This window comes from Chelonia mydas, chromosome 13 (genome assembly GCF_015237465.2).
Source record: "Chelonia mydas isolate rCheMyd1 chromosome 13, rCheMyd1.pri.v2, whole genome shotgun sequence".
Lineage (NCBI taxonomy): Eukaryota > Metazoa > Chordata > Testudines > Cheloniidae > Chelonia > Chelonia mydas.
The window spans coordinates 31,918,078-31,940,518 of NC_051253.2; the positions used below are offsets into that span (position 1 = coordinate 31,918,078).

Here is a 22,441-nt window from a genome sequence, read left to right on the forward strand (position 1 = left end):
CTCCAACAGAGGGGACCGGCCTAGGTTTCAAGGGTGAAACCTGTGTACTATGAACTGCAATATCCAGTGGGCTGAGAAAAACTGCTTAATCTAGATTTTGCCCAGGCTAATAGGGTTGAGAGTTTAGACTGCGCACTTATATTTTATTTTATTTTAGTAACCACTCTGACTTTTTGCCTATCACTTATAATCACTTAAAATCTATGTTTTGTAGTCAATAAATTTATTTAACTGTTTATCTTTATCAGTAAGTTTGCCTGAAGTGTCTGGTGAATCTGCTCAGGAATGCAAAGGCTAGTGTATATCCACTTGCCTTTGATGAAGTGGTGAACCAATTAATACATTTGCACTGCTCAAGACGAGCAGTGCAAGATGGTACGTTCCTGTTGTACAAGGCTGGGAGCTGGTGGGGATTCAGCTGGTGCCTTTCTCTGTGTGATTCATGAGTGGCTCTGGGAGCATTCATACAATCTAGCTGGGTGTGGGGCTCTGCATGCGGTTATCCTGAGTGATAACAGCACCTGGAGGGGTTTGCTGCTTGTCACTAGCAAAGCATTATGAGAGACAGCTCGGGCTGGACAGTTAAGGGGGCACAGCAGTCCCGTGGTCCCAGGCTGTACCCGGGGATCCCATCACAACTGGTACAAAAGTTAACCTGAAAAACTGTATTGTAATTGTACTGAAAAACTATTGTAAGTACGTCTGGCTGATTCCATTCCCCTCCAGCTATCCTCATTGACCCCTTTCCTCTTCCTCCTGCCTACTGTACTGTGCTCATCTCCTTGCTAAGATAAACAGTCCCATGCCTTTCAACTTCTCTTCATATGGAAGTTTATCCAGGTCTCTAATCATTCTCATTATGCGTCCTGAACCAAGCACCTCCATTACTGCAACACTCTGAGATGGGATGACCAGAACTGCACACCGTGTTACAGGTGAAGGCATGCCATTAATTTAGAGAATGGCATTACAATTATTTTTAACATTCTCTTTGCATTTATCAACATGGAATTTCATTTGCCATCATGCTGCTTATTTGTGTAACTTGGTTAGGTCCTTCTGAAGTTAGTCTTCTCCAGCCCTGACTAGTCTTAATAATTTTGTTTTATCTGAAAATTTTGCTTCCTCAGTACTTACACCCCTTTTCCAGATAACTAATACATTAAACAACACTGGTCCTAGCACAGAGCCCTGGGGCAGCCAGCTGTTAACTTTTTTCAACTATGAGAGTGAACCAAGCATTCCTTCTCTTTGTTTTCTGTCTCTTAGGCCCCAACTCTGCAAATACTTATGCATGTGCTTAACTTCACTGCTGTGAGTAGTTCCAATGATCTCAGGAAGACTACTCACAGTAGTAAAGCACAGCATATGTGGAAGTCTTTGCAGAGTCAGTACCTTAACCAATTTCTGATCCATAACAACACTTTGCCTCTCATACCATGACTACTCAATTTCCTTTACAACCCCTTCTGAAGGACACTGTCAAAGACTTTGAAAGTCCAATAAATTACATCAACCAGTTCTCCTATACCCTTTACTTTAATGATAGAATTCTAATAGATTAAGGAGGCACAGGTTTCCTTGGCAGAAGCTGTGCTGTTTAAACACTATGATAGGCTCCTTTAGATGTTTTATAAAACTTACCAGGTACGGAAGTACCTAAATCTAAATTTAGCTTCCTGAGCTCCCAGTGTCGCTGGTACTAGTATGTACCATGGCCACAGCCTGCTCCCCAGAACTCACCGGAAGTCTGTCCAGATGTCGCAAAATATCAGCCACCTTCACGCACACACCAAAGGGATCTTACGGTCACCAGATGCCTGCCCAGCTATTGATATTCACAGTGAACAAATCTTGCCTGTGTCTCCCAAATGTAATCCCATATTTCCTTAGAGCAGTCTCCGCAGTGTGTGAAGATTATCAGTGGCTCATGAAAATCCCATGCCTGGAACAGCAGGGGTGTGAGTGGATAGAAGTGAAATGCATTGGCAGAATTCTAGGGGTGGAACTCAGACTGGAATAGTGAGGATACTGTGGATCAGCAGCCAGGTGGCTCAGAAGCACTGCATGGGACGCCTAGGACTGGATAGTAGGGCTTGACAGAGGGGCTGCAGGAGGGATAGGGGAAACTTGCTCCATGTCTGCACACTCTGTCTGGTTACAAATGCTTCTAAATTTGAGGGGAGCAGCAGAAATTAGAAAATAGACATGGGAGATGGCACTGCAGGGGTTTTCCATTTAGTGGCTCTGGAGCCAGGACAGGGTTGTCCCAAGGATGCAGTGTTAAAAGAGTTCTGTTCAGGCTTTCCTTGAATGGGCATTACGTAAGAAAACTTCGGGGCCATCTGCCAGCCTTACCACAACATCCCTTCTTTGCTTCTCGGTGCCCTCAAGGCTCCTCTCCAAGGATGCAACCTCCCCATGCAACGTCACAACCTCCTTCTTTAGGGCAATGACCTCTTCTTGCAGTGTGGCCTGGAGTGAGCCCTGCTTCCCTTCTACCATCCGCATCTCTGCAAGGGGGAACGAGGAGAAGAGGAACCAAAACAAAACCAAACAAAGCTGGGCAAGTGCCATAATCTTTCCATTAAACTGCCCTTTGCTTCCCAGGGGCCAGACCACAAAGGGGAGATTGGGTTATGCCCAAAGAAGTATCTCGGTCTGAGGTATTTGGCTTAAGGAAGTTCAGGTGAAACCAGAGTTCACAGACAGACGGAGTGAACAAGGAGCGGTCAATAAGATTAGGTCAACAGACTGGTGCAGGTGAGCATCATCAGTATAATAGTGAGAGCTGAGATGGATAAGATTACAAAAGGAAAATATATAGGAAGGAAAAGGATGAGTACCAACTGACGTAGAGCTCCATTCAAGGACAAGTCTGGGTGCAGAAGAGCTGCTACCACAAAGGAGGGAGCAATAAGGTTGCAAAATGATGTTGCAGAATTAGAAAAGAGTTCCAAGACGGGCAACAAGGGGCCCTGCCATAGAGAGAGACTGAAAAGACTCGGACTGTTCAACTAGGCCTTAGGGGACATGATAGAAGCCTATAAAATACTGACTGGTCTAGGGCAGGAGGATAGGGAGCTTCTGTTCCACTACACAGGAACAGGAGACAATCATTACATTGAAAGGCAGACAATTCCAAGTGTTTGGTGGGTATGAAGGGTGCCATGACTGACGAGAAGCCAAGATGCCCGCATAGCTGTGGTATGGAGGAAGAGTAAGTGAGGAAGAGTGAGAGAGACAGGACAATTAGCTATATGTAGGGGAGTAGTTACTGTGCTATAGCCTAGGGAGAGACCCAGAGTGACATCTGTTTGAGGGGCTGTTGTGTGTGAGAAGTGACTGGGGAGATAAGAGACAGTGTCTCCATCAAGCACTTTGCTGAGAGCGGGAGGTTCAGCAGCAGCCTGTGCTCAGAGACTGTATCAGGACTAGGAAGGGTAGGGCTGAGAAGGAAGAAGAAACAGCAGATTGTAGAAAACTGGGGAAGGTAACAGAGGCACATGATTTATTGACAACTGCAATAACGCATGGATCCTGGGGGAGGAGACAGCTAATGCATTGGAAAACGGAGGAGAAGCCTCCGTTACTTAGGAATGCCCCAGGTTAGCACAGGGCAGGAGGAGAAAAGAGAGGACTCTTCAAGTACTACAAGGAGAACTGCAGGGAACCAGGGCTGTCTCTCTGCAATGGGTCACAGTCTATTCAGGAGCACCAGTCTGTGTGGGCTCTCACGGTGGCTCTTCCTCTCCCCCAGCTGCCATCTTCACTCCCTTGCTGATAAAGCAGAGTGGGCCTGGTACAGTGGGAAGGAGGGCAGCCATACCTTCCTGGCTTTGGGCCAACCACTTCTGCAGCTCTTGGGTGTGAGCTCTGAGACAGTCCCTCTCGGCCTCCTTCTTGCTCAGCTCCTGCTCCAGCTTCTGAGCCTTGTTCCTGGCATCATCCTGGAGAAAGCAGGAGAAGCTGTATGAAGCTACACACACACGGTGCCAGGAGAGCCGACAGAGGGAAGCCTAGGGCATAGACTCAGACAGGGCAGGGCCAGAACCAACACGGGCAGCAGTAGTGAGTGGGATCCCTACAGAGGGGGTATTGAGCAGGTCTAGGCTGCACTGGCACAGGGAACTAGAGCCAGCTCTGCCACAGCACCTTATTTTGCGCCTTAAGCTCAGCAGAGGGACAGGGGAAGTGAGTGCACTGAAGAAAGCAGTTACCCGATCTTGCAGAGTCTGCCTCAGGTCCTGGTGCAGGTCCCGGAAGGCTGTTGCCACTTTCTCTGCTGTGAGCTCTATGGGGAGGTCCTTAGGTTGAGGCCCAGTAAGCCCACAAACATGATCCTGTTCTGGAAAAATAAGCCCTGGGATCAGTGTTTGGCCAAAGGGTCGCCAGTGACAGCGCCCTGCTTAGCTTCTCCTACATGTGGCAGGGTTTGGGGACCTCCTAGGGGCAGGTCCCATAGATGTTACAGTGAATAGGTGACACACTGCACATTACCTTGACTGCCCATTAGTGCCACATCAGATGTGGCATTCTCCAATGGCTACTGGGGCTGTATTTCACCCTCGGGCTGAGGTCGCTTCCCCATTCACAAACACTGCCTTAGTTCTCTCTGCAGTGAGCTTTTTGGGGCTTAGGCCTGCCCTCCATGCCCCTCCTGGCTTTAGAAACAAAGGCTGCCCATGCTTGCCAACAGCCCCACGTTTCTGCTCTGTGCCCCAAATTCCTCTTTGTTCCAGCAAATGAGGCTGAAATATGGTCCAGCTGCAAATCTCTTATAGACACTAGATGCTATTGCCAGGCGTGCATCCAGCCCTGCTGGCTTTCCCTTCACCCAGGAGTGCTCTGCAGTACTAAGCCAGGAGAGACAGTCTCCTCCCACACCACCAGCCCTCAGCAGCAGCTCCTCTCAGGAGGCAGTAACATGCAGAGGGAAAGGGGATGTCAGAGACCCCCCCCTGGATGCACTGGAAAGGGAGGGAGAAATGGCCCATGGAGAAAAATGGGGGAAGGGGAGTAAAGCACACGATGCAATCCCACAGCCCTAATGAGTCCTCCCTAAAAAGGCAAGGGGGGGGGAACAGGCCGAAGGGCTCCCATCCCAGAAAACACCTGCCAGTGAGGAGTCATGTGCACCTAAGAGAAGGAGCAGAGAGGGTTTGGGGGCAATTTTATCAGCTCTGAGAAACACTGGCATGTCCACAAACGGCCCTGCCTCCCTGGATTTCTCACACTCAGGCTTGGTACCTGTTTTTGATATGTTGACAGGGAGGCTGCAATGAAATATCCTTACCAAATCCATTCAAAATGTTCTGGGGGCTTTTAGGAGCAATGTCCCAGGATACATTTCTAAGTATTAACAACCGTGCCATGTGGGACTCCATGCAATCAGCAGCACAAGTGGGCTGATGACTGGCCCTGGGCTCTCTAGCTTGTAGTGCTTCTTGCCGCTTGCACAGCATCCCGTAAGTTGTATAAACCCATCATCCATGGTGCCTGCTATTGAAGTCAGCCATGCAGATCTGGAGTCCCTGGAAGCCTCTGACAAGCCCTAGGGCCATCCCAATTAGCAGTTCCAGAAGAAGTGGAAGGACACTCCCTCTGGGGGCCAGAGATGGCTGGAACGTGTTACACTTTTCAAATGTAATATGCTGTCTGTTCTCCCAGAATGGAGGGCCAAGAATTGCTGTGTCAGAGACTGAGGACTTCTCTTGGGCCAAGACCAGAGTAAAGGGTTCTCCACCGTTCCTAGCCTTCCCCAACCAGAGCAAGGCCACTGGGAAGCGATATGGGCCAGGAAATCAGGACTAGGAAGGGAACCCCCAGCTCTCCTCCACGAGGCTGTAAAGCCTTCTCAGCCTAGGGACAGATCCACATGGCCTTCTGGGGGTAAGCCTCCAGCACACACTGCCACAGACACCAGCCACACTCACCTGGACTCCACGTGACAAGGTCTCCACTTGCCAGAGTGCTGCCACACAGTGTATGCTGCAGAATGGTGTGCAGCCTGGCCAGCTGGGACTCTGCTTCACAGCGGGCACTGCTGGTGAGGTGGCACTCCACAGCCAGTGCCTCTGCCCGGCTCTCTGTGCTACAAAGGCTAAGGCGCAGCTGAGACACCTCTGCCTCTTGCATCCGCAGCAAATCCCTCAAATGCCGCTCACTCGCTCGTGACTCCTCCAGATCCTGTGATAGCTGCTTCTCATGGGCCACTAAACCAGCCTCTTTCTCTAGCACTGCCTGCCTGAGTGAGTGGACCTGCAGAGAAGAGAAACACAGGCCCTCTTGGGCTCAGCACGACTACTGTGAGGGAAGGGAGGAGGAGAGAGTCTGACGGAGGAAGCTGCTTTTGAGCAGACACCTTCCTACAGCCAAAGGCACAAAACCGAGGAGATGCAGAGGTCAGATTGGAAATAAACTCCGGGACCTTCAGGGACCAAGAGCTCCCCACCCACAGGGAAACACCGATTACTGCTCCCCACCCCACCATGCCCTTACCCTCAGAAAGAAACCAGAAGAAAAACACACTGGGTGAAAGAGGCTCCGGAGGGGCAGCCAGTTATGCCATAGTGGAGGTGAACTACCCGACAAAAACATGGAGGCAGGAACAGCGCGATGGTCAGTCCCTCATGTTGTGTGTCTGGGATGCCAGGTGAACAGGCTGAGTTGGAAGCACCTCCCACCTTCCCAGCTCTGAGCTCCTTTCCGCCTCCCCGTAGCAGAGAGAGAAGTTGGTGCTTTGCAGGGCTAGGCACAGCCACCTGGAGCCAACAACTGCAACAGAGGCATTGAGATGCTCCATAGGAGTCTGCTGTTCGCTCTGGGGCTCAGGATCTGCAATCAGGGGGTTAAGACATAGAGCGGGCAGAGACAGATCCAGGCTTCAGCACCATAGCTCCAAGGCTGCGAGCAGGTGAGAGGAGAAGAGGCAGTGTCACAGGAGTGGAAGCAGTGGAGGAGGAGACAGGGACATGTGTATAGTGGGTGGGGAGGGTGGGGCTGGTCCTGGGGAAGCCTGATGTGCTGCTGGGGAAGGGAATGCTGGTGTGCAGGGCACCTGGGTGTTGAGCTCCTGTATCTCTCCTCTGTGGTCAGAATGGAGCTGCTGAGCTTGGCAAATGGCTGAATGCAAGCTGATGATCTCACTCCGCTGGGCATCGTCTCTCTCCTGGAAGGTCCTGAGTCTCAGCTTCTTCCCCTCCAGGGCCAGAGTCAGGCTGAAAGAGAGAAGGGACTCCGTAATCCTAGCGGCTCAGTGCCTGGAGCGGGGAAGAGGCAACACTCTGATGACAATGTGATGGGTGGGGGCTGTATAATCCTGGCAGCTCAGTGCCTGGAATGGGGGAGAGGTGATGCTCTGATGGCAATATGATGGGGCAGGGACAGCTCTGTGGCAAAGGCAGGGAGACTCTCTAAGCCTGGCGGGACCACAACAGGGGGGTTCTGTAAATCCAGTGGTGCCGCGATGGGAGGGGTAGAGGAGGGGTCTCCATAAACCCAGGGCTCTTTGCCATGTGGTTTAATATTTAACAAGCCCTCGTAAGTCAAGCCTGGCAGGAGACAAGGCCTGGCCCTTTCTTAACCCCACAGACATTCTGTTCATTCAGTCCCATGCTAGCACTGAAGTCTTGTCCCTGTATTAGCAGTCCCAAAGTATCTGCTGTTTTTAAAGTGGGAGAGATGATCTCATGAGAACGGCCATACTGGCTCAGACCAATGATCCATGTAGCCCAGTATCCTGTCTTCTGACAGGAGCCAGTGACAGGTGCTTCAGAGGGAATAAACAGGAGAAATTATCAGGTGATCCAGCCCTGTCAGCCAGTCCCAGCTTCTGGCACTCAGAGGTTTATGGACATCCAGAGCATGGGGTTGAGTCCCTGATCATCTTGGCTAGTAGCCATTGATGGACCTATTCTCCAGGAACTTATCTCGTTCTTTTTTGAACCCAGTTATACTTCTGGCCTTCACAACATCCACTGGCAACAAGTTCTGCAGGTTGACTGTGTTGTGTGAAGTACTTCCTTTCGTTTGCTTTAAACCTGCTGCCTATTAATTTCATCAGGTGACTCCTGGTTTGTGTGTTATGTGAAGAGGTAAATAACACTTCCCTATTCACTTTCTCCATGCCGGTCATGACGTTCTAGATCTCTATCATGTCCCCCTTAGCTTCCATATGAGGAGAGATTTAAAAGACTGGGGCTGTTCATCTTAGACAAGAAACAACTGTTTCATAAGCCTAATCATTTTGTTGTCCTTCTCTGTACGTTTTCCAATTCTAATATTCTTTTTAGATATAGGGTGACCAGAATTGTACTGATTTATATAGTGCCATTGTGATATTTACTGTCTTATTAACTATCCCTTTCCTAATGGTTCCTAACATTCTATTAGCTTTTTTGACTGCTGCTGCACATTGAGTGGATGTTTTCAGAGGATTACCCACAATGACTCTTTCTTGAGTAGTAACAGATAATTTAGACCCCATCATTTTGTATGTATAGCTGGGATTATGTTTTCCAATGTGCATTACTTTGCACTTATCAACACTGAATTTCATCTGCCATTTTGTTGCCCAGTCACACAGTTAGTGAGGTTCCTTTGTAATTCTTCGCAGTCAGCTTTGGATTTAACTATCTTGAATAATTTTGTATCATTTGCAAATTTTGCACTGTTTACCCCTTTTTCCATAACATTTATGAATATGTTGAACAGCACAGGTCCCAGTACAGATCCTTGGGGGACCCCGCTATTTATCTCTCTCCATTGTGAAAACTGATAATTTATTCCTACCCTTTGTTTCCTATCTTTTAACCAGTTACTGATCTATGAGAGGACCTCACGTCTTATCCCATGACTGCTTACTTTGCTTAAGAGCCTTTGGTAAGGGACCTTGTCAAAGGCTTTCTGAAAGTCTGGATCACCCTCATCTATGTTTGTTGATACCCTCAAAGAATTCTAAAGATTGGTGAGGCATGATTTCTCTTTACAAAAGCTGTGTTGACTCTTCCCTAACATATCGTATTAATCTATGTGTCTGATAATTGTGTTCTTTGTAACTGAGGTATTGTGGGAAGTAAAGTCCTTGTCCATCTTTCTACTGGTTTTCATGCCAGGGATCATTCTAACATCTAACTGGAATAAATATGGATCTTTATTGTTGTGTTTAGCTTTCTTTAGGACGTTACTCTCTGTCTGGGTATTTCAGGGAGGAGATGATGTGATCAGACTGGTAAGTCTTAGTGAATTCCTGAATTTTCATACTTGAAAGCTGGGGTCTGTTGTTAGTAATCAGCAGCTCTGACATCCTAGGCTTCTCATTTTGATTGACATGGGTACCCATCATTCTACTGCTTGTGTTTACTAGTCCTAAATCTCCAGGAATTTAGAGTGAAAACCAACTAACACTAAACAAGTTTCTTTAATTCAAACAAGTCCCTCCTAGCCACTGCCATGGTCCCTCTGGGATTTCATGATCCTGCATACTCTGTGGTTGATGCTTTTTGGCAGTGACTACTGTGTATATATATCATACTGAGCTCTCATGCCTTTGATCTGAGCATTCACCCCAAGCCAGATACTGCAGAGGTGGGCCCAAAAAAACCCTCGATCTCAGCTGCTTCAAGACATGAATCCTAGATCACGACTGGTGTTGGTGATCTTACTGGTGCCCAGTGAAGACCGTCTGCTATCCACACTCAATTTACTTGGAGATCTCCTCTATGAAGATTCAGCATCGGACTCTGAATTCCAGGTGGTACTAATGACAGAGTTTTTTCTGGAAGTAACTCAGGTAGAATGAAGGTTTTCCCACACCTGCTTCACTAACTGGTAGAGGATAGGATGGAATGGCATAGATACCCTACCTATAGGAGCATCTTGTTCCAGGTGTTGGTGGAAAACAAAGTTTGGTTTCCTGTGAAAAGGAGTCAAAGGAGAATGAATCGCCCTAGTTATTCTTTCAGTAAACTGGACAAAGGTTCATCCTCCTGTGGGGAATCACTGTCATCCTTCACACAGATTAGTCCTTGCCCAGAGACAAACTGCCAGCTAACATTCCTCAGAGGCACTGCAGATTGCTCTGCTGATCTGGGTATGAAAGAGTCAGAGCCGCCTGGCCAGGCTTCAGCTCAGGCTGCATCTTGGCCAGTAGCTGTGACTGCACATGGGGAACTGGTATTGGGACCAGCTGAGAATGCATCCAGCACAAGGCTACAGGTTTGGCTCCAATGCCAACGTAGCTGGAGATGCCACAGTTACAAGTTATCTGACACATTGGGGTGCACTTGACAATTCAAAGAGAAACTGAGCAACAGATCCTATCTTGATGAAAGTCCACCACCATGGGGGATTCTGATGCAGTCATATTAGCCAGAGAGGGTTCACTATTCTAAGTCTCTCAAGGCTGAAACTGCCAAGGTTTTCTGGGACTGTGAGCTGGATTTCTGAAAACACTGAGATGAGCCAGGAGAGCTTTTTGGCACTCCCTCCAGGTTCTGAGAGTGTGGGATAACTATCTTGCACACAAGTCAATCACAGTCCTTTCTGTGCACAAGACAGTTGTGTGTGCCCAGGAGGGGCATTGTATGGTCATTCCTAGGGCACTTCTTGAAGCACTGCTATGTATCCCATTCTCCATGTGCACAAGAAGAGATAACTAAGGAAAAATACAACACAAATGCAGCAATAAATGCAGCTGGAAAGAGAGAGGCCAGAGCAGATAAGTCAGACTGGAAGCCACAGCTTGGTGCTTGGGTGGGGTCAAGCAGCTGAGACCTACTACCTCAATTAGCTCAATATGTTGGGATAAAATTCTTGTGTGCTAAGGGGAGCAGCCAAATGCTTCATTGACTCAGAGCTGGAGACAGGTGAGAAAAACTCAAACACTTCAGCTGTGCCAGCTACTCAGGCTCAGGGAGATTGACTCAGCTGCTGCAGGATATTGGGAAGTAGGGGATCAAGTCTTGGGAGCACCAACAAAGCCAGAGGCTCCAAACTTCGACAGCGGCCAGGACCTTCGTGGATGTTCCATACAATGCACTCAGACATTTGAAATGTCATTAAGGGCAACCAGCTGGGTAAAGGAATTGGCTAATCATGCTTACCTGTTAGAAATCCAGCAGTCTCCAGCAGACAAACCTGGGCAAAGCAAGTACAACTCCAGCCATGTCCCTAAGGAGTGCCTTTGCTGACTGCTGTCAGAAGGAACTGACAGGCTACTACACAGTGCAGTCCAGGCACCCCAGTGAGACAATGTAAGAGCAGGCTCCTAATTGCACCAACACCTCAGAGCTTTGGGATATGCTCCCAGATTAGCTTACATGTGCACAGACCTGAAAACAGGAATCAGTTAAGATGGGGAAAAAAACATCTAGTCCACATTACACTTGATTTCGGCCCACCTGGCTTTTTCACCCTCCAAGGCTCTGAGCGTGGCCTGGAGCTCTGTGTTCTGACGCTCTGCTTCCTCCCGTTGGCTCTTTTCCCCCTCCAGGACTCCGAGCGTGGCCTGGAGCTCTGTGTTCTGACGCTTCACCTCCTCCCATTGGCTCTTTTCCCCCTCCAGGACTCCGAGCGTGGCCTGGAGCTCTGTGTTCTGACGCTCCGTCTCCTCCCGTCGGCTCCTCTCCCCCTCCAGGTTTCTGAGCATGGCCCAGAGCTCTGTGTTCTGACGCTTCACCTCCTCCCATCGGTTCTTTTCCCCCTCCAGGGCTCCGAGCGTGGCCTGGAGCTCTGTGTTCTGACGCTCCACCTCCTCCCGTTGGCTCCTCTCCCCGTCCAGGGCTTTGAGCGTGGCCCGGAGCTCTGTGTTCTGACACTCCGCTTCCTCCCGTCGGCTCCTCTCCCCCTCCAGATCTCTGAGCGTGGCCTGGAGCTCTGTATTCTGACGCTCCGTTTCCTCCCGTCGGCTCCTTTCCCCCTCGAGGGCTCTGAGCGTGGCCCGGAGCTCTGTGTTCTGACGCTCCGCCTCCTCCCATCGGCTCCTTTCCCCCTCCAAAGCTCTGAGCGTGGCCTGGAGTTCTGTGTTCTGGAGCTCCACCTCCTCCCATCGGCTCTTTTCCCCCTCCAGGACTCCGAGCGTGGCCCGGAGCTCTGTGTTCTGACGCTCCGCCTCCTCCCGTCGGCTCCTTTCCCCCTCCAGGTCTCTGAGCGTGGCCCGGAGCTCTGTGTTCTGACGCTCCGCCTCCTCCCGTCGGCTCCTTTCCCCCTCGAGGGCTCTGAGCGTGGCCTGGAGTTCTGTGTTCTGACGCTCCACCTCCTCCCATCGGCTCTTTTCCCCCTCCAGGACTCCGAGCGTGGCCTGGAGTTCTGTGTTCTGGAGCTCCACCTCCTCCCATCGGCTCTTTTCCCCCTCCAGGACTCCGAGCGTGGCCCGGAGCTCTGTGTTCTGACGCTCCGCCTCCTCCCGTCGGCTCCTTTCCCCCTCCAGGTCTCTGAGCGTGGCCTGGAGCTCTGTGTTCTGACGCTCCGCCTCCTCCCGTCGGCTCCTTTCCCCCTCCAGGGCTCCAAGCGTGGCCCGGAGCTCTATGTTGTGACGCTCCGCCTCCTCCCGTCGGCTCCTCTCCCCCTCTAGCATCTTCTGGATATGAGCAGCCTCCAGTATCTTCTGATTGGATAATTTTTGCACCTCATTCAATTGCCGCTGAGCCTCCAGGCCAATCTGTTGCCAGGAATCCTTGGTGACCACTAGCTCTTGCACCTGAAATATGAGAGAAGAATAGTGGAGAAGCCAGAGGTTAAAGCATGCAATAGCCTTCCTGTATCCTGTGGGGAAAGCAAACAAGCAAGTTAAAGTATCATCTGATCTTCAGAGTGCCAGGTTCAAATTAGATGTTGCTCATATGTTTGGAGACCTAAGTGGAGTAGTTTGTTCACCCAATCCCCCGTCACCCCCAGAAATAAAAGCACCAGCAGCAGGACAGATGGAGTTCTGCCACTGTGCAGCTAGGATCAGGAGCGAATGGCAGGATGACAGGCAGCGGGACTGTCCCTCCCAGCCAAGATCGGGATGGGATTGGAGTAAGCAGCAGAGTGACAGGGAGAGGGACCGTCCCCATCAGCTGTGATCAGAGGTAAGCAGCCAGGCAACAGACAGAGGGACCGCCTCCCCCCTCTGCCCAGCCAGGATCAGGGCTGAGTAGCAAGGTGAGGGTCATATTGAGGGTGAGCGACAGGCAGGGGACTGCCCCCTCCTGGGTGGAATCCCCATTGCACGGTGCCCGGGGCAGTCACCTGGTTTTGCAGGGTGTCTCGCTGAGTAAGGAGAACATCTATTTCCTGTTTGAGGGTTTTGACCTCTTCCTGGTGCCTGCTCTCCTCCGCCTCCATCTGATTCTGAGCTTCCTGGAGCTCAGCTTGCAGCCCCACCACGGTGTCCTGCAGCCAGGCCAAAGAGTGAGTCACTGAAAGCTGTGAAATATCAAATCCTGCTCCATCCTTTCTGTGCCCCAGAGTCCCGCTCACCAACCACATCTTTCTGCCTTTGCTCCGCCTGGGTGGTTGTGTGCACAAAACCCACCTTGCTGCTATCTTTGCCTCTAACCTATCCTTCCTTTTACTTACCAGGCTTCTGCCCAGGTGCAGCCCTCTCCTGGCTCCTCTTTTCTGCCCAAGTGCTTCTCTCCCAGCTCTGCACTGCCCTCCAGTCTCTGACTTGTCCCCATTCTCTCTCCTTTCACCCCTGTCTTTTTTCCGTCCTATGTGTTGGATTCTAACAGCCCGTTCCCTCCTCTCCACTGCTCCCTGCTGGTCAAGCCTACCTGCTCCTTCTGATGCTTCTTCACCTCTTTGCGAAGCTGCTCCAGCTGTTGACAGGCATCTGTCAATTCTTCCTGTGTTTGGAGCAGTGCCTCCAGCAAAGATTTCTTCTCCCTCTCTTTCTCTAGCAGCACCTGCACAAAGAGGAAAGGGGAGAGGGAAGGCTTAACTTTCACAGATATTATGAGTTTGCCAAATCCCAGAGGCTAGCACTCCCCACATAAACTAGCTACTTGTCTCCACAGTCAGTGTCCACTTCATCCGAGACCCAGGTTCTATGGTGAGACTGACAGTGAGAGAAATCCACAATTGATGGGCGTCTCCTCTTATGTGGTGCCAAATCACATGGCACCTCCCAATTGCCCTAGGTCAGCGAAAACATCTGCCTGACTCTGCTGGACCATCTTCAGTGACGGCACCCCCAGCCTGCAGCTATGCTCCTCAGTTCTTCCCACGCAGCCAGCAGCAGCTCTTGTTCGTGCACACTGGGTTGCAGTAGCAGAGCGTCACGGTCTAAAGAGGACAGGAATCTTTGGCTCTCTTGAAAAGAGTAGGTGGTTAAATCAAAATATCCAGTAGGGCTTGGGAAATCTCTGAGGTGTCATGAGCACATTTTCATCTCTGAGATCTGGTGCAGTCACTCTGATGCTTGCCAGTGCGTTGTAGGGATATTGCTGTGCCCAGGAACTCAGACATAAGAGCAGGGCTTTGGGTAAGGGCCCCTACTGTGGGGCGGATCTGGCAGGTGAATTTTGCATACTTAAGAAACGCAGCACATGGACAGCAAGTGGAACAGGAATGGACAACTTCCATGTAGGAAAACATCCCAGGGCAATTCTTTGAAATGGTTTACAAAAAGTTATGGAAATCCATAACTAACAACTTCATCTAGCTGCACTCAAGGTTGTAAACATGGCTCAATAACTTCAGGGAAAGAGCCTTAAAGAATAATGAATTCTTAAAACACAAATGGTTGAACTGAGGAAAACTGCAAGTTAAGGAAAGACTTTTAATCCCCCAAAATCTGAGTTGTTGCAGATCCCAGTAACAGAACAAACATCTCAGATGCAAGTGGACCCCTGTACAGCTCATTAGCCAGCCTTCACCGACATTACTGGTGCAGGCCTGTGTGCATTCCTACTTCATGCAGTCTGAGAAAGAAAGCATACGAGCACTTCTTCAGTGCTGTCAGAAAAGCAGCAACAAAAGTCAGGGCATGTGCCCAAGAAACCAGACTCCGCCATCTACCTCATTGTCATAAATATAAAAGGAAGGGTAAACACCTTTAAAATCCCTCCTGGCCAGAGGAAAAAACCTTTTCACCTGTAAAGGGTTAAGAAGCTAGGATAACCTCGCTGGCACCTGACCAAAATGACCAATGAGGAGACAAGATACTTTCAAAGCTGGAGGGGGGGAAAAACAAAGGCTCTGCGTGTGTCTGTATGATGCTTTTGCCAGGAACAGAAAGGAATGGAGTCTTAGAACTTAGTGAGTAATCTAGCTAGATATGCGTTAGATTCTGTTTGTTTAAATGGCGGAGAAAATAAGCTGTGCTGAATGGAATGGATATTCCTGTTTTTGTGTCTTTTTAAAAACTTAAAAACTTAAGGTTTTGCCTAGAGGGATTCTCTATGTTTTGAATCTGATTACCCTGTAAGGTATGTACCATGCTGATTTTACAGAGGTGATTCTTTTACTTTTTTCTTCAATTAAAATTCTTCTTTTAAGAACCTGATTGCTTTTTCATAGTTCTTAAAACCCAAGGGTTTGGGTCTCTGTTCACCTATGCAAATTGGTGAGGATTTTTATCAAGCCTTCCCCAGGAAAGGGGGTGAATCATAGAATATCAGGGTTGGAAGGGACCTCAGGAGGTCATCTAGTCCAACCCCCTGCTCAAAGCAGGACCAATCCCCGATTAAATCATCCCAGCCAGGGCTTTGTCAAGCCTGACCTTAAAAATATCTAAGGAAGGAGATTCCACCACCTCCCTAGGTAACGCGTTCCAGTGTTTCACCACCCTCCTAGTGAAAAAGTTTTTTCTAATATCCAACCTAAACCTCCCCCACTGCAACTTGAGACCATTACTCCTTGTTCTGTCATCAGCTACCACTGAGAACAGTCTAGATCCATCCTCTTTGGAACCCCCTTTCAGGTAGTTGAAAGCAGCTATCAAATTCCCCCTCATTCTTCTCTTCCGCAGACTAAACAATCCCAGTTCCCTCAGCCTCTCCTCATAAGTCATGTGTTCCAGTCCCCTAATCATTTTTGTTGCCCTCTGCTGGACTCTTTCCAATTTTTCCGCGTCCTTCTTGTAGTGTGGGGCCCAAAACTGGACACAGTACTCCAGATGAGGTCTCACCAATGTCGAATAGAGGGGAACGATCACGTCCCTCGATCTGCTGGCTATGCCCCTACGTATACATCCCAAAATGCCATTGGCCTTCTTGCCAACAAGGGCACACTGTTGACTCATATCCAGCTTCTCGTCCACTGTAACCCCTAGGTCCTTTTCTGCAGAACTGCTGCATAGCCATTCGGTCCCTAGTCTGTAGCGGTGCATTGGATTCTTCCGTCCTAAGTGCAGGACTCTGCACTTGTCCTTGTTGAACCTCATCAGATTTCTTTTGGCCCAGTCCTCTAATTTGTCTAGGGCCCTCTGTATCCTATCCCTACCCTCCAGCATATCTACCTCCCCTCCCAGTTTAGTGTCATCTGCAAACTTGCTGAGGGTGCAATCCACACCATCCTCCAGATCATTTATGAAGATATTGAACAAAACCGGCCCCAGGACCGACCCTTGGGGCACTCCACTTGATACCGGCTGCCAACTAGACATGGAGTCATTGATCACTACCCGTTGAGCCCGACAATCTAGCCAACTTTCTGGCCACCTTATAGTCCATTCATCCAGCCTATACTTCTTTAACTTGCTGGCAAGAATACTGTGGGAGACTGTGTCAAAAGCTTTGCTAAAGTCAAGGAACAACACGTCCACCACTTTCCCCTCATCCACAGAGCTAGTTATCTCGTCATAGAAGGCAATTAGATTAGTCAGGCATGACTTGCCCTTAGTGAATCCATGCTGACTGTTCCTGATCACTTTCCTCTCCTCTAAGTGCTTCAGAATTGATTCCTTGAGGACCTGCTCCATGATTTTTCCAGGGACTGAGGTGAGGCTGACTGGCCTGTAGTTCCCAGGATCCTCCTTCTTCCCTTTTTTAAAGATGGGCACTATGTTAGCCTTTTTCCTCTCATCCGGGACTTCCCCCGATCGCCATGAGTTTTCAAAGATAAAGGCGAATGGCTCTGCAATCACATCCACCAACTCCTTTAGCACTCTCAGATGCAGCGCATCCGGCCCCATGGACTTGTGCATGTCCAGCTTTTCGAAATAGTCCCGAACCACTTCTTTCTCCACAGAGGGCTGGTCACCTCCTCCCCATGCTGTGCTGTCCAGTGCAGCAGTCTGGGAGCTGACCTTCTTCGTGAAGACAGAGGCAAAAAAAGGATTGAGTACATTAGCTTTTTCCACATCCTCTGTCACTAGGTTGCCTCCCTCATTCAGTAAGGGGCCCACACTTTCCTTGACTTTCTTCTTGTTGCTAACATACCTGAAGAAACCCTTCTTGTTACTCTTAACATCTCTTGCTAGCTGCAACTTCAGGTGTGATTTGGCCTTCCTGATTTCACTCCTGCATGCCAGAGCAATATTTTTATACTCTTCCCTGGTCATTTGTCCAATCTTCCACTTCTTGTAAGGTTCTTTTTTGTGTTCAAGTTCAGCAAGGATTTCACTGTTAAGCCAAGCTGGTCGCCTGCCATATTTACTATTCTTTCTACACATCGGGATGGTTTGTCCCTGTAACCTCACTAAGGATTCTTTAAAATACAGCCAGCTCTCCTGGACTCCTTTCCCCCTCACGTTATTCTCCCAGGGAATCCTGCCCATCAGTTCCCTGAGGGAGTCAAAGTCTGCTTTTCTGAAGTCCAGGGTCTGTATTCTGTTGCTCTCCTTTCTTCCCTGTGTCAGGATCCTGAACTCGACCATCTCATGGTCACTGCCTCCCAGGTTCCCATCCACTTTAGCTTCCCCTACTAATTCTTCCTGGTTTGTGAGCAGCAGGTCAAGAAGAGCTCTGTCCCTAGTTGGTTCCTCCAGCACTTGCACCAGGAAATTGTCCCCTACATTTTCCAAAAACTTCCTGGATTGCCTGTGCACCGTTGTATTGCTCTCCCAGCAGATATCAGGGTGACTGAAGTCTCCCATGAGAACCAGGGCCTGCGATCTAGTAACTTCCGTTAGTTGCCGGAAGAAAGCCTCGTCCACCTCATCCCCCTGGTCCGGTGGTCTATAGCAGACTCCCACCACGATGAATAATGAAATGGATGATAAGGGACTCAATCAATAAAGAATTAAGTGAGGATAATATAATTAATAACAAACAACAATAGGTTTAGTGAAAATAGATCTTGCTAAACTAGACTTTTTTTTAATGAGATTATAGCTTTTGTTTGACAAAAATGTGACACAAAGGCCTCTTGGCAAAAGGTCCCGTTCTTTACAAACCACTCTCGTCTCAGATGTGACAAACTCACTACATCAAATATATTGCTTACAGAGTATTTATCCATAAAGAGTAACTTTAAGGCCTTTACTGAAAGCTTGTAACTTATCAATGTTCATAATCATGTTGTGATGCATATACAGGTGATATTTAAGGAACAATGTAACTATACTCAAGTTTGTGCCCTTGTGATCTGAGACAGGGTATACCAGACCCTCTGAGGCCCCCTGCTGGAGGCCTCCTGGTCCTGCCATACCCGACCCCAAAAAGGGCAGTGGAGTAGGTCCTCCAAGCTGCCTAGAGTGGCTATGTGGGACTCAGCCAGTCAGGGCCCGGCAGCCTAGTGTAAGAAGAGCTGCAGGGCCAGAGGGAATTCAGTTCCTTGCTGGAGCTGTAGGAGTGTGGATGGTATGTGGCTGGCTGAGGGAGCTGCAGGCCCTCGGAGGAGGTAAAGCTGCCAGAAGCCAGGGAGAACGAGAAGGAGCCCTGAACCGATTGTGGGAAGTCCATCAGGACAAGGCCCTGAGATACGGGTGAAGACGGCGCAGGGCCACGGGGAAGTGGCCCAGGGAATTAGAGCAGCAGCGCGACTTAGATAAAGGGACACAGCAGCAGCTGCTATCCCTGGGCAGGGACCCAGAGTAGTGGGTGGGCCCAGGTCCCCCGGCAACTCCCATTAGCCACTGGGGGAAGTGGACTGGACAGTGAGGCACCCCAGAAGGGAGGACTGAACTGTCGTGGCCCAGCTGGAGAGCTGTAGCCAGGAAGCCTAAGAGGGTGAAGACTTTGTCTCCAGGGAGGGAGCCCAGGGGCACTGCTCTATCCCAGAGCAGGGGCAGCCAGAGAGAGCAAGCACACAGACTCCCTCATGGGGGCACTCATGAGGGGTGAGTGCACCCCTTTACATGCTCTTACAGTTAAAAGCAGTCACAAGGCAGTAATATTACTGGGTGATGGCCTATTCATGCAGGAAGGAGTCACCACCCCTACCTGGTCAGCTGTCGAGGTAATACAAGGTTCTGTGGTATACCACTGCCCCATCCCAGAACAGCCAATGGAAAACCTTTTATAGAGAGCTACAAACAACTGAAACCACTTTTGAAGGTAAAGAAGGAACATTATAAGAGACAGGGACTGTTCTGTCTGTAAATAGAGACCAAAGTCTGTTTCAGTATAACACGGAATGGAGAGAGGCCCCCTGGATCCTTTTACTGAGGAGCCATCTTGAGAAGTGGAGGTGTTCTCATGAAAAATTGAATCCTTGGTCCTGTGAAGCCAGCCAGCTCTGCAACAGACTGAACTTTGGGGGGAACCTACTTTATTAGGCAAGTAAGGTCTATTAAAAAGTGAAGACTAGGTTCACGTCTTGCGATTTTGTTTTGTACTGTAACGATTTGTTTCCATAACTCCCTCTTGTTTCTAGAATCTCTATCCTTTCTTAAATAAACCTTCTTCTGTTTCATTATAAGTGCTGGGTGGTTTACAGGAGCAGTGATTTAAGGTAAAACTGGGATACACTGCACCTTTGGGGGAAGAGGATCTGGGATTTCTGTGAGGAAGCAGAGTCAGGGGCTGGATATCACTGGAGAATAATTCAAAGGGACTCGGGGAGTAAGACATCTATTGTTAACGTACAAGGCAAATGCAGGGCTGCCATAGCCCAGAGGAGAATGCTTGAGTGACTGGTTGGGTGGTGGTGTCAAGGAGCTGACACTCAACTAGGCACAAGAAAGATTCCCTCACTCTCGAGGCAGAAGGTCACAAGATGACTCACAGCCCTGAGTGCCCCAAGAACTATCACAAAAGGTAACAGCATTGATGTAATATACTAAGACTTGTGTAAGGCATTTGACTCGGTACTGCGTGTTATTTTGATTAAGAAATTTGAATGGTTCAAATCAACATTGTACATATTAAATGGATTTACAACAGGCAGTCTCAAACTGTAATTGTTAATGGAGAAACATCATCAAGTGGCTGTGTTTCTAGTGGCGTTCTGCACGGATACGTTCTTGGTCCTAAGCTATTTAACATGTTTATCAATGACAGAAGAAAACAAAATCAGTACTGATAAAGTTTGCAGATGATGCAAAGACTGGGGAAGTGGTAAATAATGAAGATTACTGCTACAGAGTGATCTGGATCATTTGGTAAGCTGGGTGCATGCAAACAAGGTGTTTTAATACAGCCAGATGTAAAGTTATACAGTAGAACCTCAGAGTTATGAACACCTCGGGAATGGAGGTTGTTCATAACTCTGAAATGTTCATAACTCTGAACAAAACATTATGGTTCTTTCAAAAGTTATAAACTGAACATTGACTTAATACAGCTTTGAAATTTACTACGCAGAAGAAAAATGCTGCTTTTAACCATCTTAATTTAAATGAAACAAGCACAGAAACAGTTTCCTGACCTTGTAAAATCTTTTTTTCTAAACTTTCCCTTTAATTTTTTAGTAGTTTACTTTTAACAAAGTACTGTACTATATTTGCCTTTTTTTTTTTGTCATCTCTACTGCTGCCTGATTGCGTACTTCCGATTCCAAATGTCGTAGGTGGTTGATTAGTCAGTTCCTAAATCTGATGTTCATAACTCTGAGGTTCTACCATACACATAGGCACAACAAACATAGGCCTTACTCACAGGATAGGTTTCAGAGTAGCAGCCACGTTAGTCTGTATTCTTAAAAAGAAAAGGAGTACTTGTGGCACCCTAGAGACTAACAGGATAGGGGCCTCTATCCCAGGAGGCCATGACTCTGAAAAAGAGTTTGAGGTCATGGTGAAATAAACAGCTGAACACGAGCTCCCAGTGCGACGCTGAGGCCAACAGGGCTAATGCAATCCTGGGATGCATAAATAAGGGAATCTTGACTGGGAGCAGGGAATTTGTCTTACCTATGTATTTGGCACTGGTGTGATGACTGCTGGAATACTATGTCCAGTTCTGGTGTCCACAATTCAAGAAGCACTGGATGAATTGGAGAGCGTTCAGAGAAAAGCCACAAGAATGATTAGAGGGCCTAGAGTGGAAGACTCAAGGAACTCAATCTATTTAGCTAAACAAAAAGACAGTTAAGGGATGGCTTGATCACAGTTTATAAGAAACTACATAGGGAACAGAAATTTTATAATGAGCTTTTCAGCCTAGCAGACAAAGGTATAACAAGATCCAACTGCTGGAAGTTGAAGCTAGACAAATTCAGATTGGAAATAAGGGTATGTCTACACTACGAAATTAGGTCGAATTTATAGAAGTCGGTTTTTTAGAAATCGTTTTTAAATAGTTGATTGTGTGTGTCCCTACACAAAATACTCTAAGTGCATTAACTCGGCGGAGTGCTTCCACAGTACCGAGGCTAGAGTCGACTTCCGGAGTGTTGCACTGTGGGTAGCTATCCCACAGTTCCCGCAGTCTCTGCTGCCCATTGGAATTCTGGGTTGAGATCCCAATGCCTGATGGGGCAAAAAACATTGTCGCGGGTGGTTCTGGGTACATGTCATCAGGCCCTCCTTCCCTCCCTCCCTCTGTGAAAGCAACGGCAGACAATCGTTTCGAGCCTTTTTTCCTGAGTTACCTGTGCAGACACCATACCACGGCAAGCATGGAGCCCGCTCAGCTCAGTGTCACCGTATGTCTCCTGGGTGCTGGCAGACGCGGTACTGCATTGCTACACAGCAGCAGCAACCCATTGCCTTGTGGCAGCAGACGGTACAATAGGACTGGTAGCCGTCATTGTCATGTCCGAGGTGCTCCTGGCCGTGTCGGTCAGGAGCGCCTGGGCAGACATGGGTGCAGGGACTACATTAGGAGTGACTCGACCAGGTCACTCTCTTTAGTCCTGCAGGCAGTGCTATTGTACCATCTTTTGCCGGGCAGGCAGGAAATATGGATGGCTAGCAGTCCTATTGTACCATCTTCTGCTGAGCAGCCAAGAGATGTGGATGGCTTGCAGTCCTTCTGCACCATCTGCTGCCAGCCAAAGATCCACTTCCTGGACACTACGGTGCTAATAAGCGATGGTCACATAAACACCACCCTATACTGGAAACCTACTGACCGCTATTCCTACCTACATGCCTCCAGCTTTCATCCAGACCACACCACACGATCCA

The 22,441-nt window shown here is 48.7% G+C and overlaps 1 protein-coding gene across 5 annotated transcripts in view; it reads right to left on the reverse strand.

Moving 5' to 3' along the window:
• Positions 1-22,441, reverse strand: part of CEP250 (centrosomal protein 250) — a 115,697-nt gene that overhangs the window by 16,127 nt on the left and 77,129 nt on the right. For all 5 annotated transcript variants that reach the window (XM_043526723.1, XM_043526721.1, XM_037915353.2 and 2 more), the window contains 8 exons: positions 13,761-13,892; positions 13,234-13,377; positions 11,403-12,700; positions 7,061-7,220; positions 5,937-6,261; positions 4,221-4,348; positions 3,830-3,950; positions 2,359-2,513 (listed from right to left, as the gene is read on the reverse strand). In XM_043526723.1, coding sequence (XP_043382658.1) covers positions 2,359-2,513; positions 3,830-3,950; positions 4,221-4,348; positions 5,937-6,261; positions 7,061-7,220; positions 11,403-12,700; positions 13,234-13,377; positions 13,761-13,892 — 2,463 coding nt within the window. The remainder of the gene's footprint in view (positions 1-2,358; positions 2,514-3,829; positions 3,951-4,220; positions 4,349-5,936; positions 6,262-7,060; positions 7,221-11,402; positions 12,701-13,233; positions 13,378-13,760; positions 13,893-22,441) is intronic.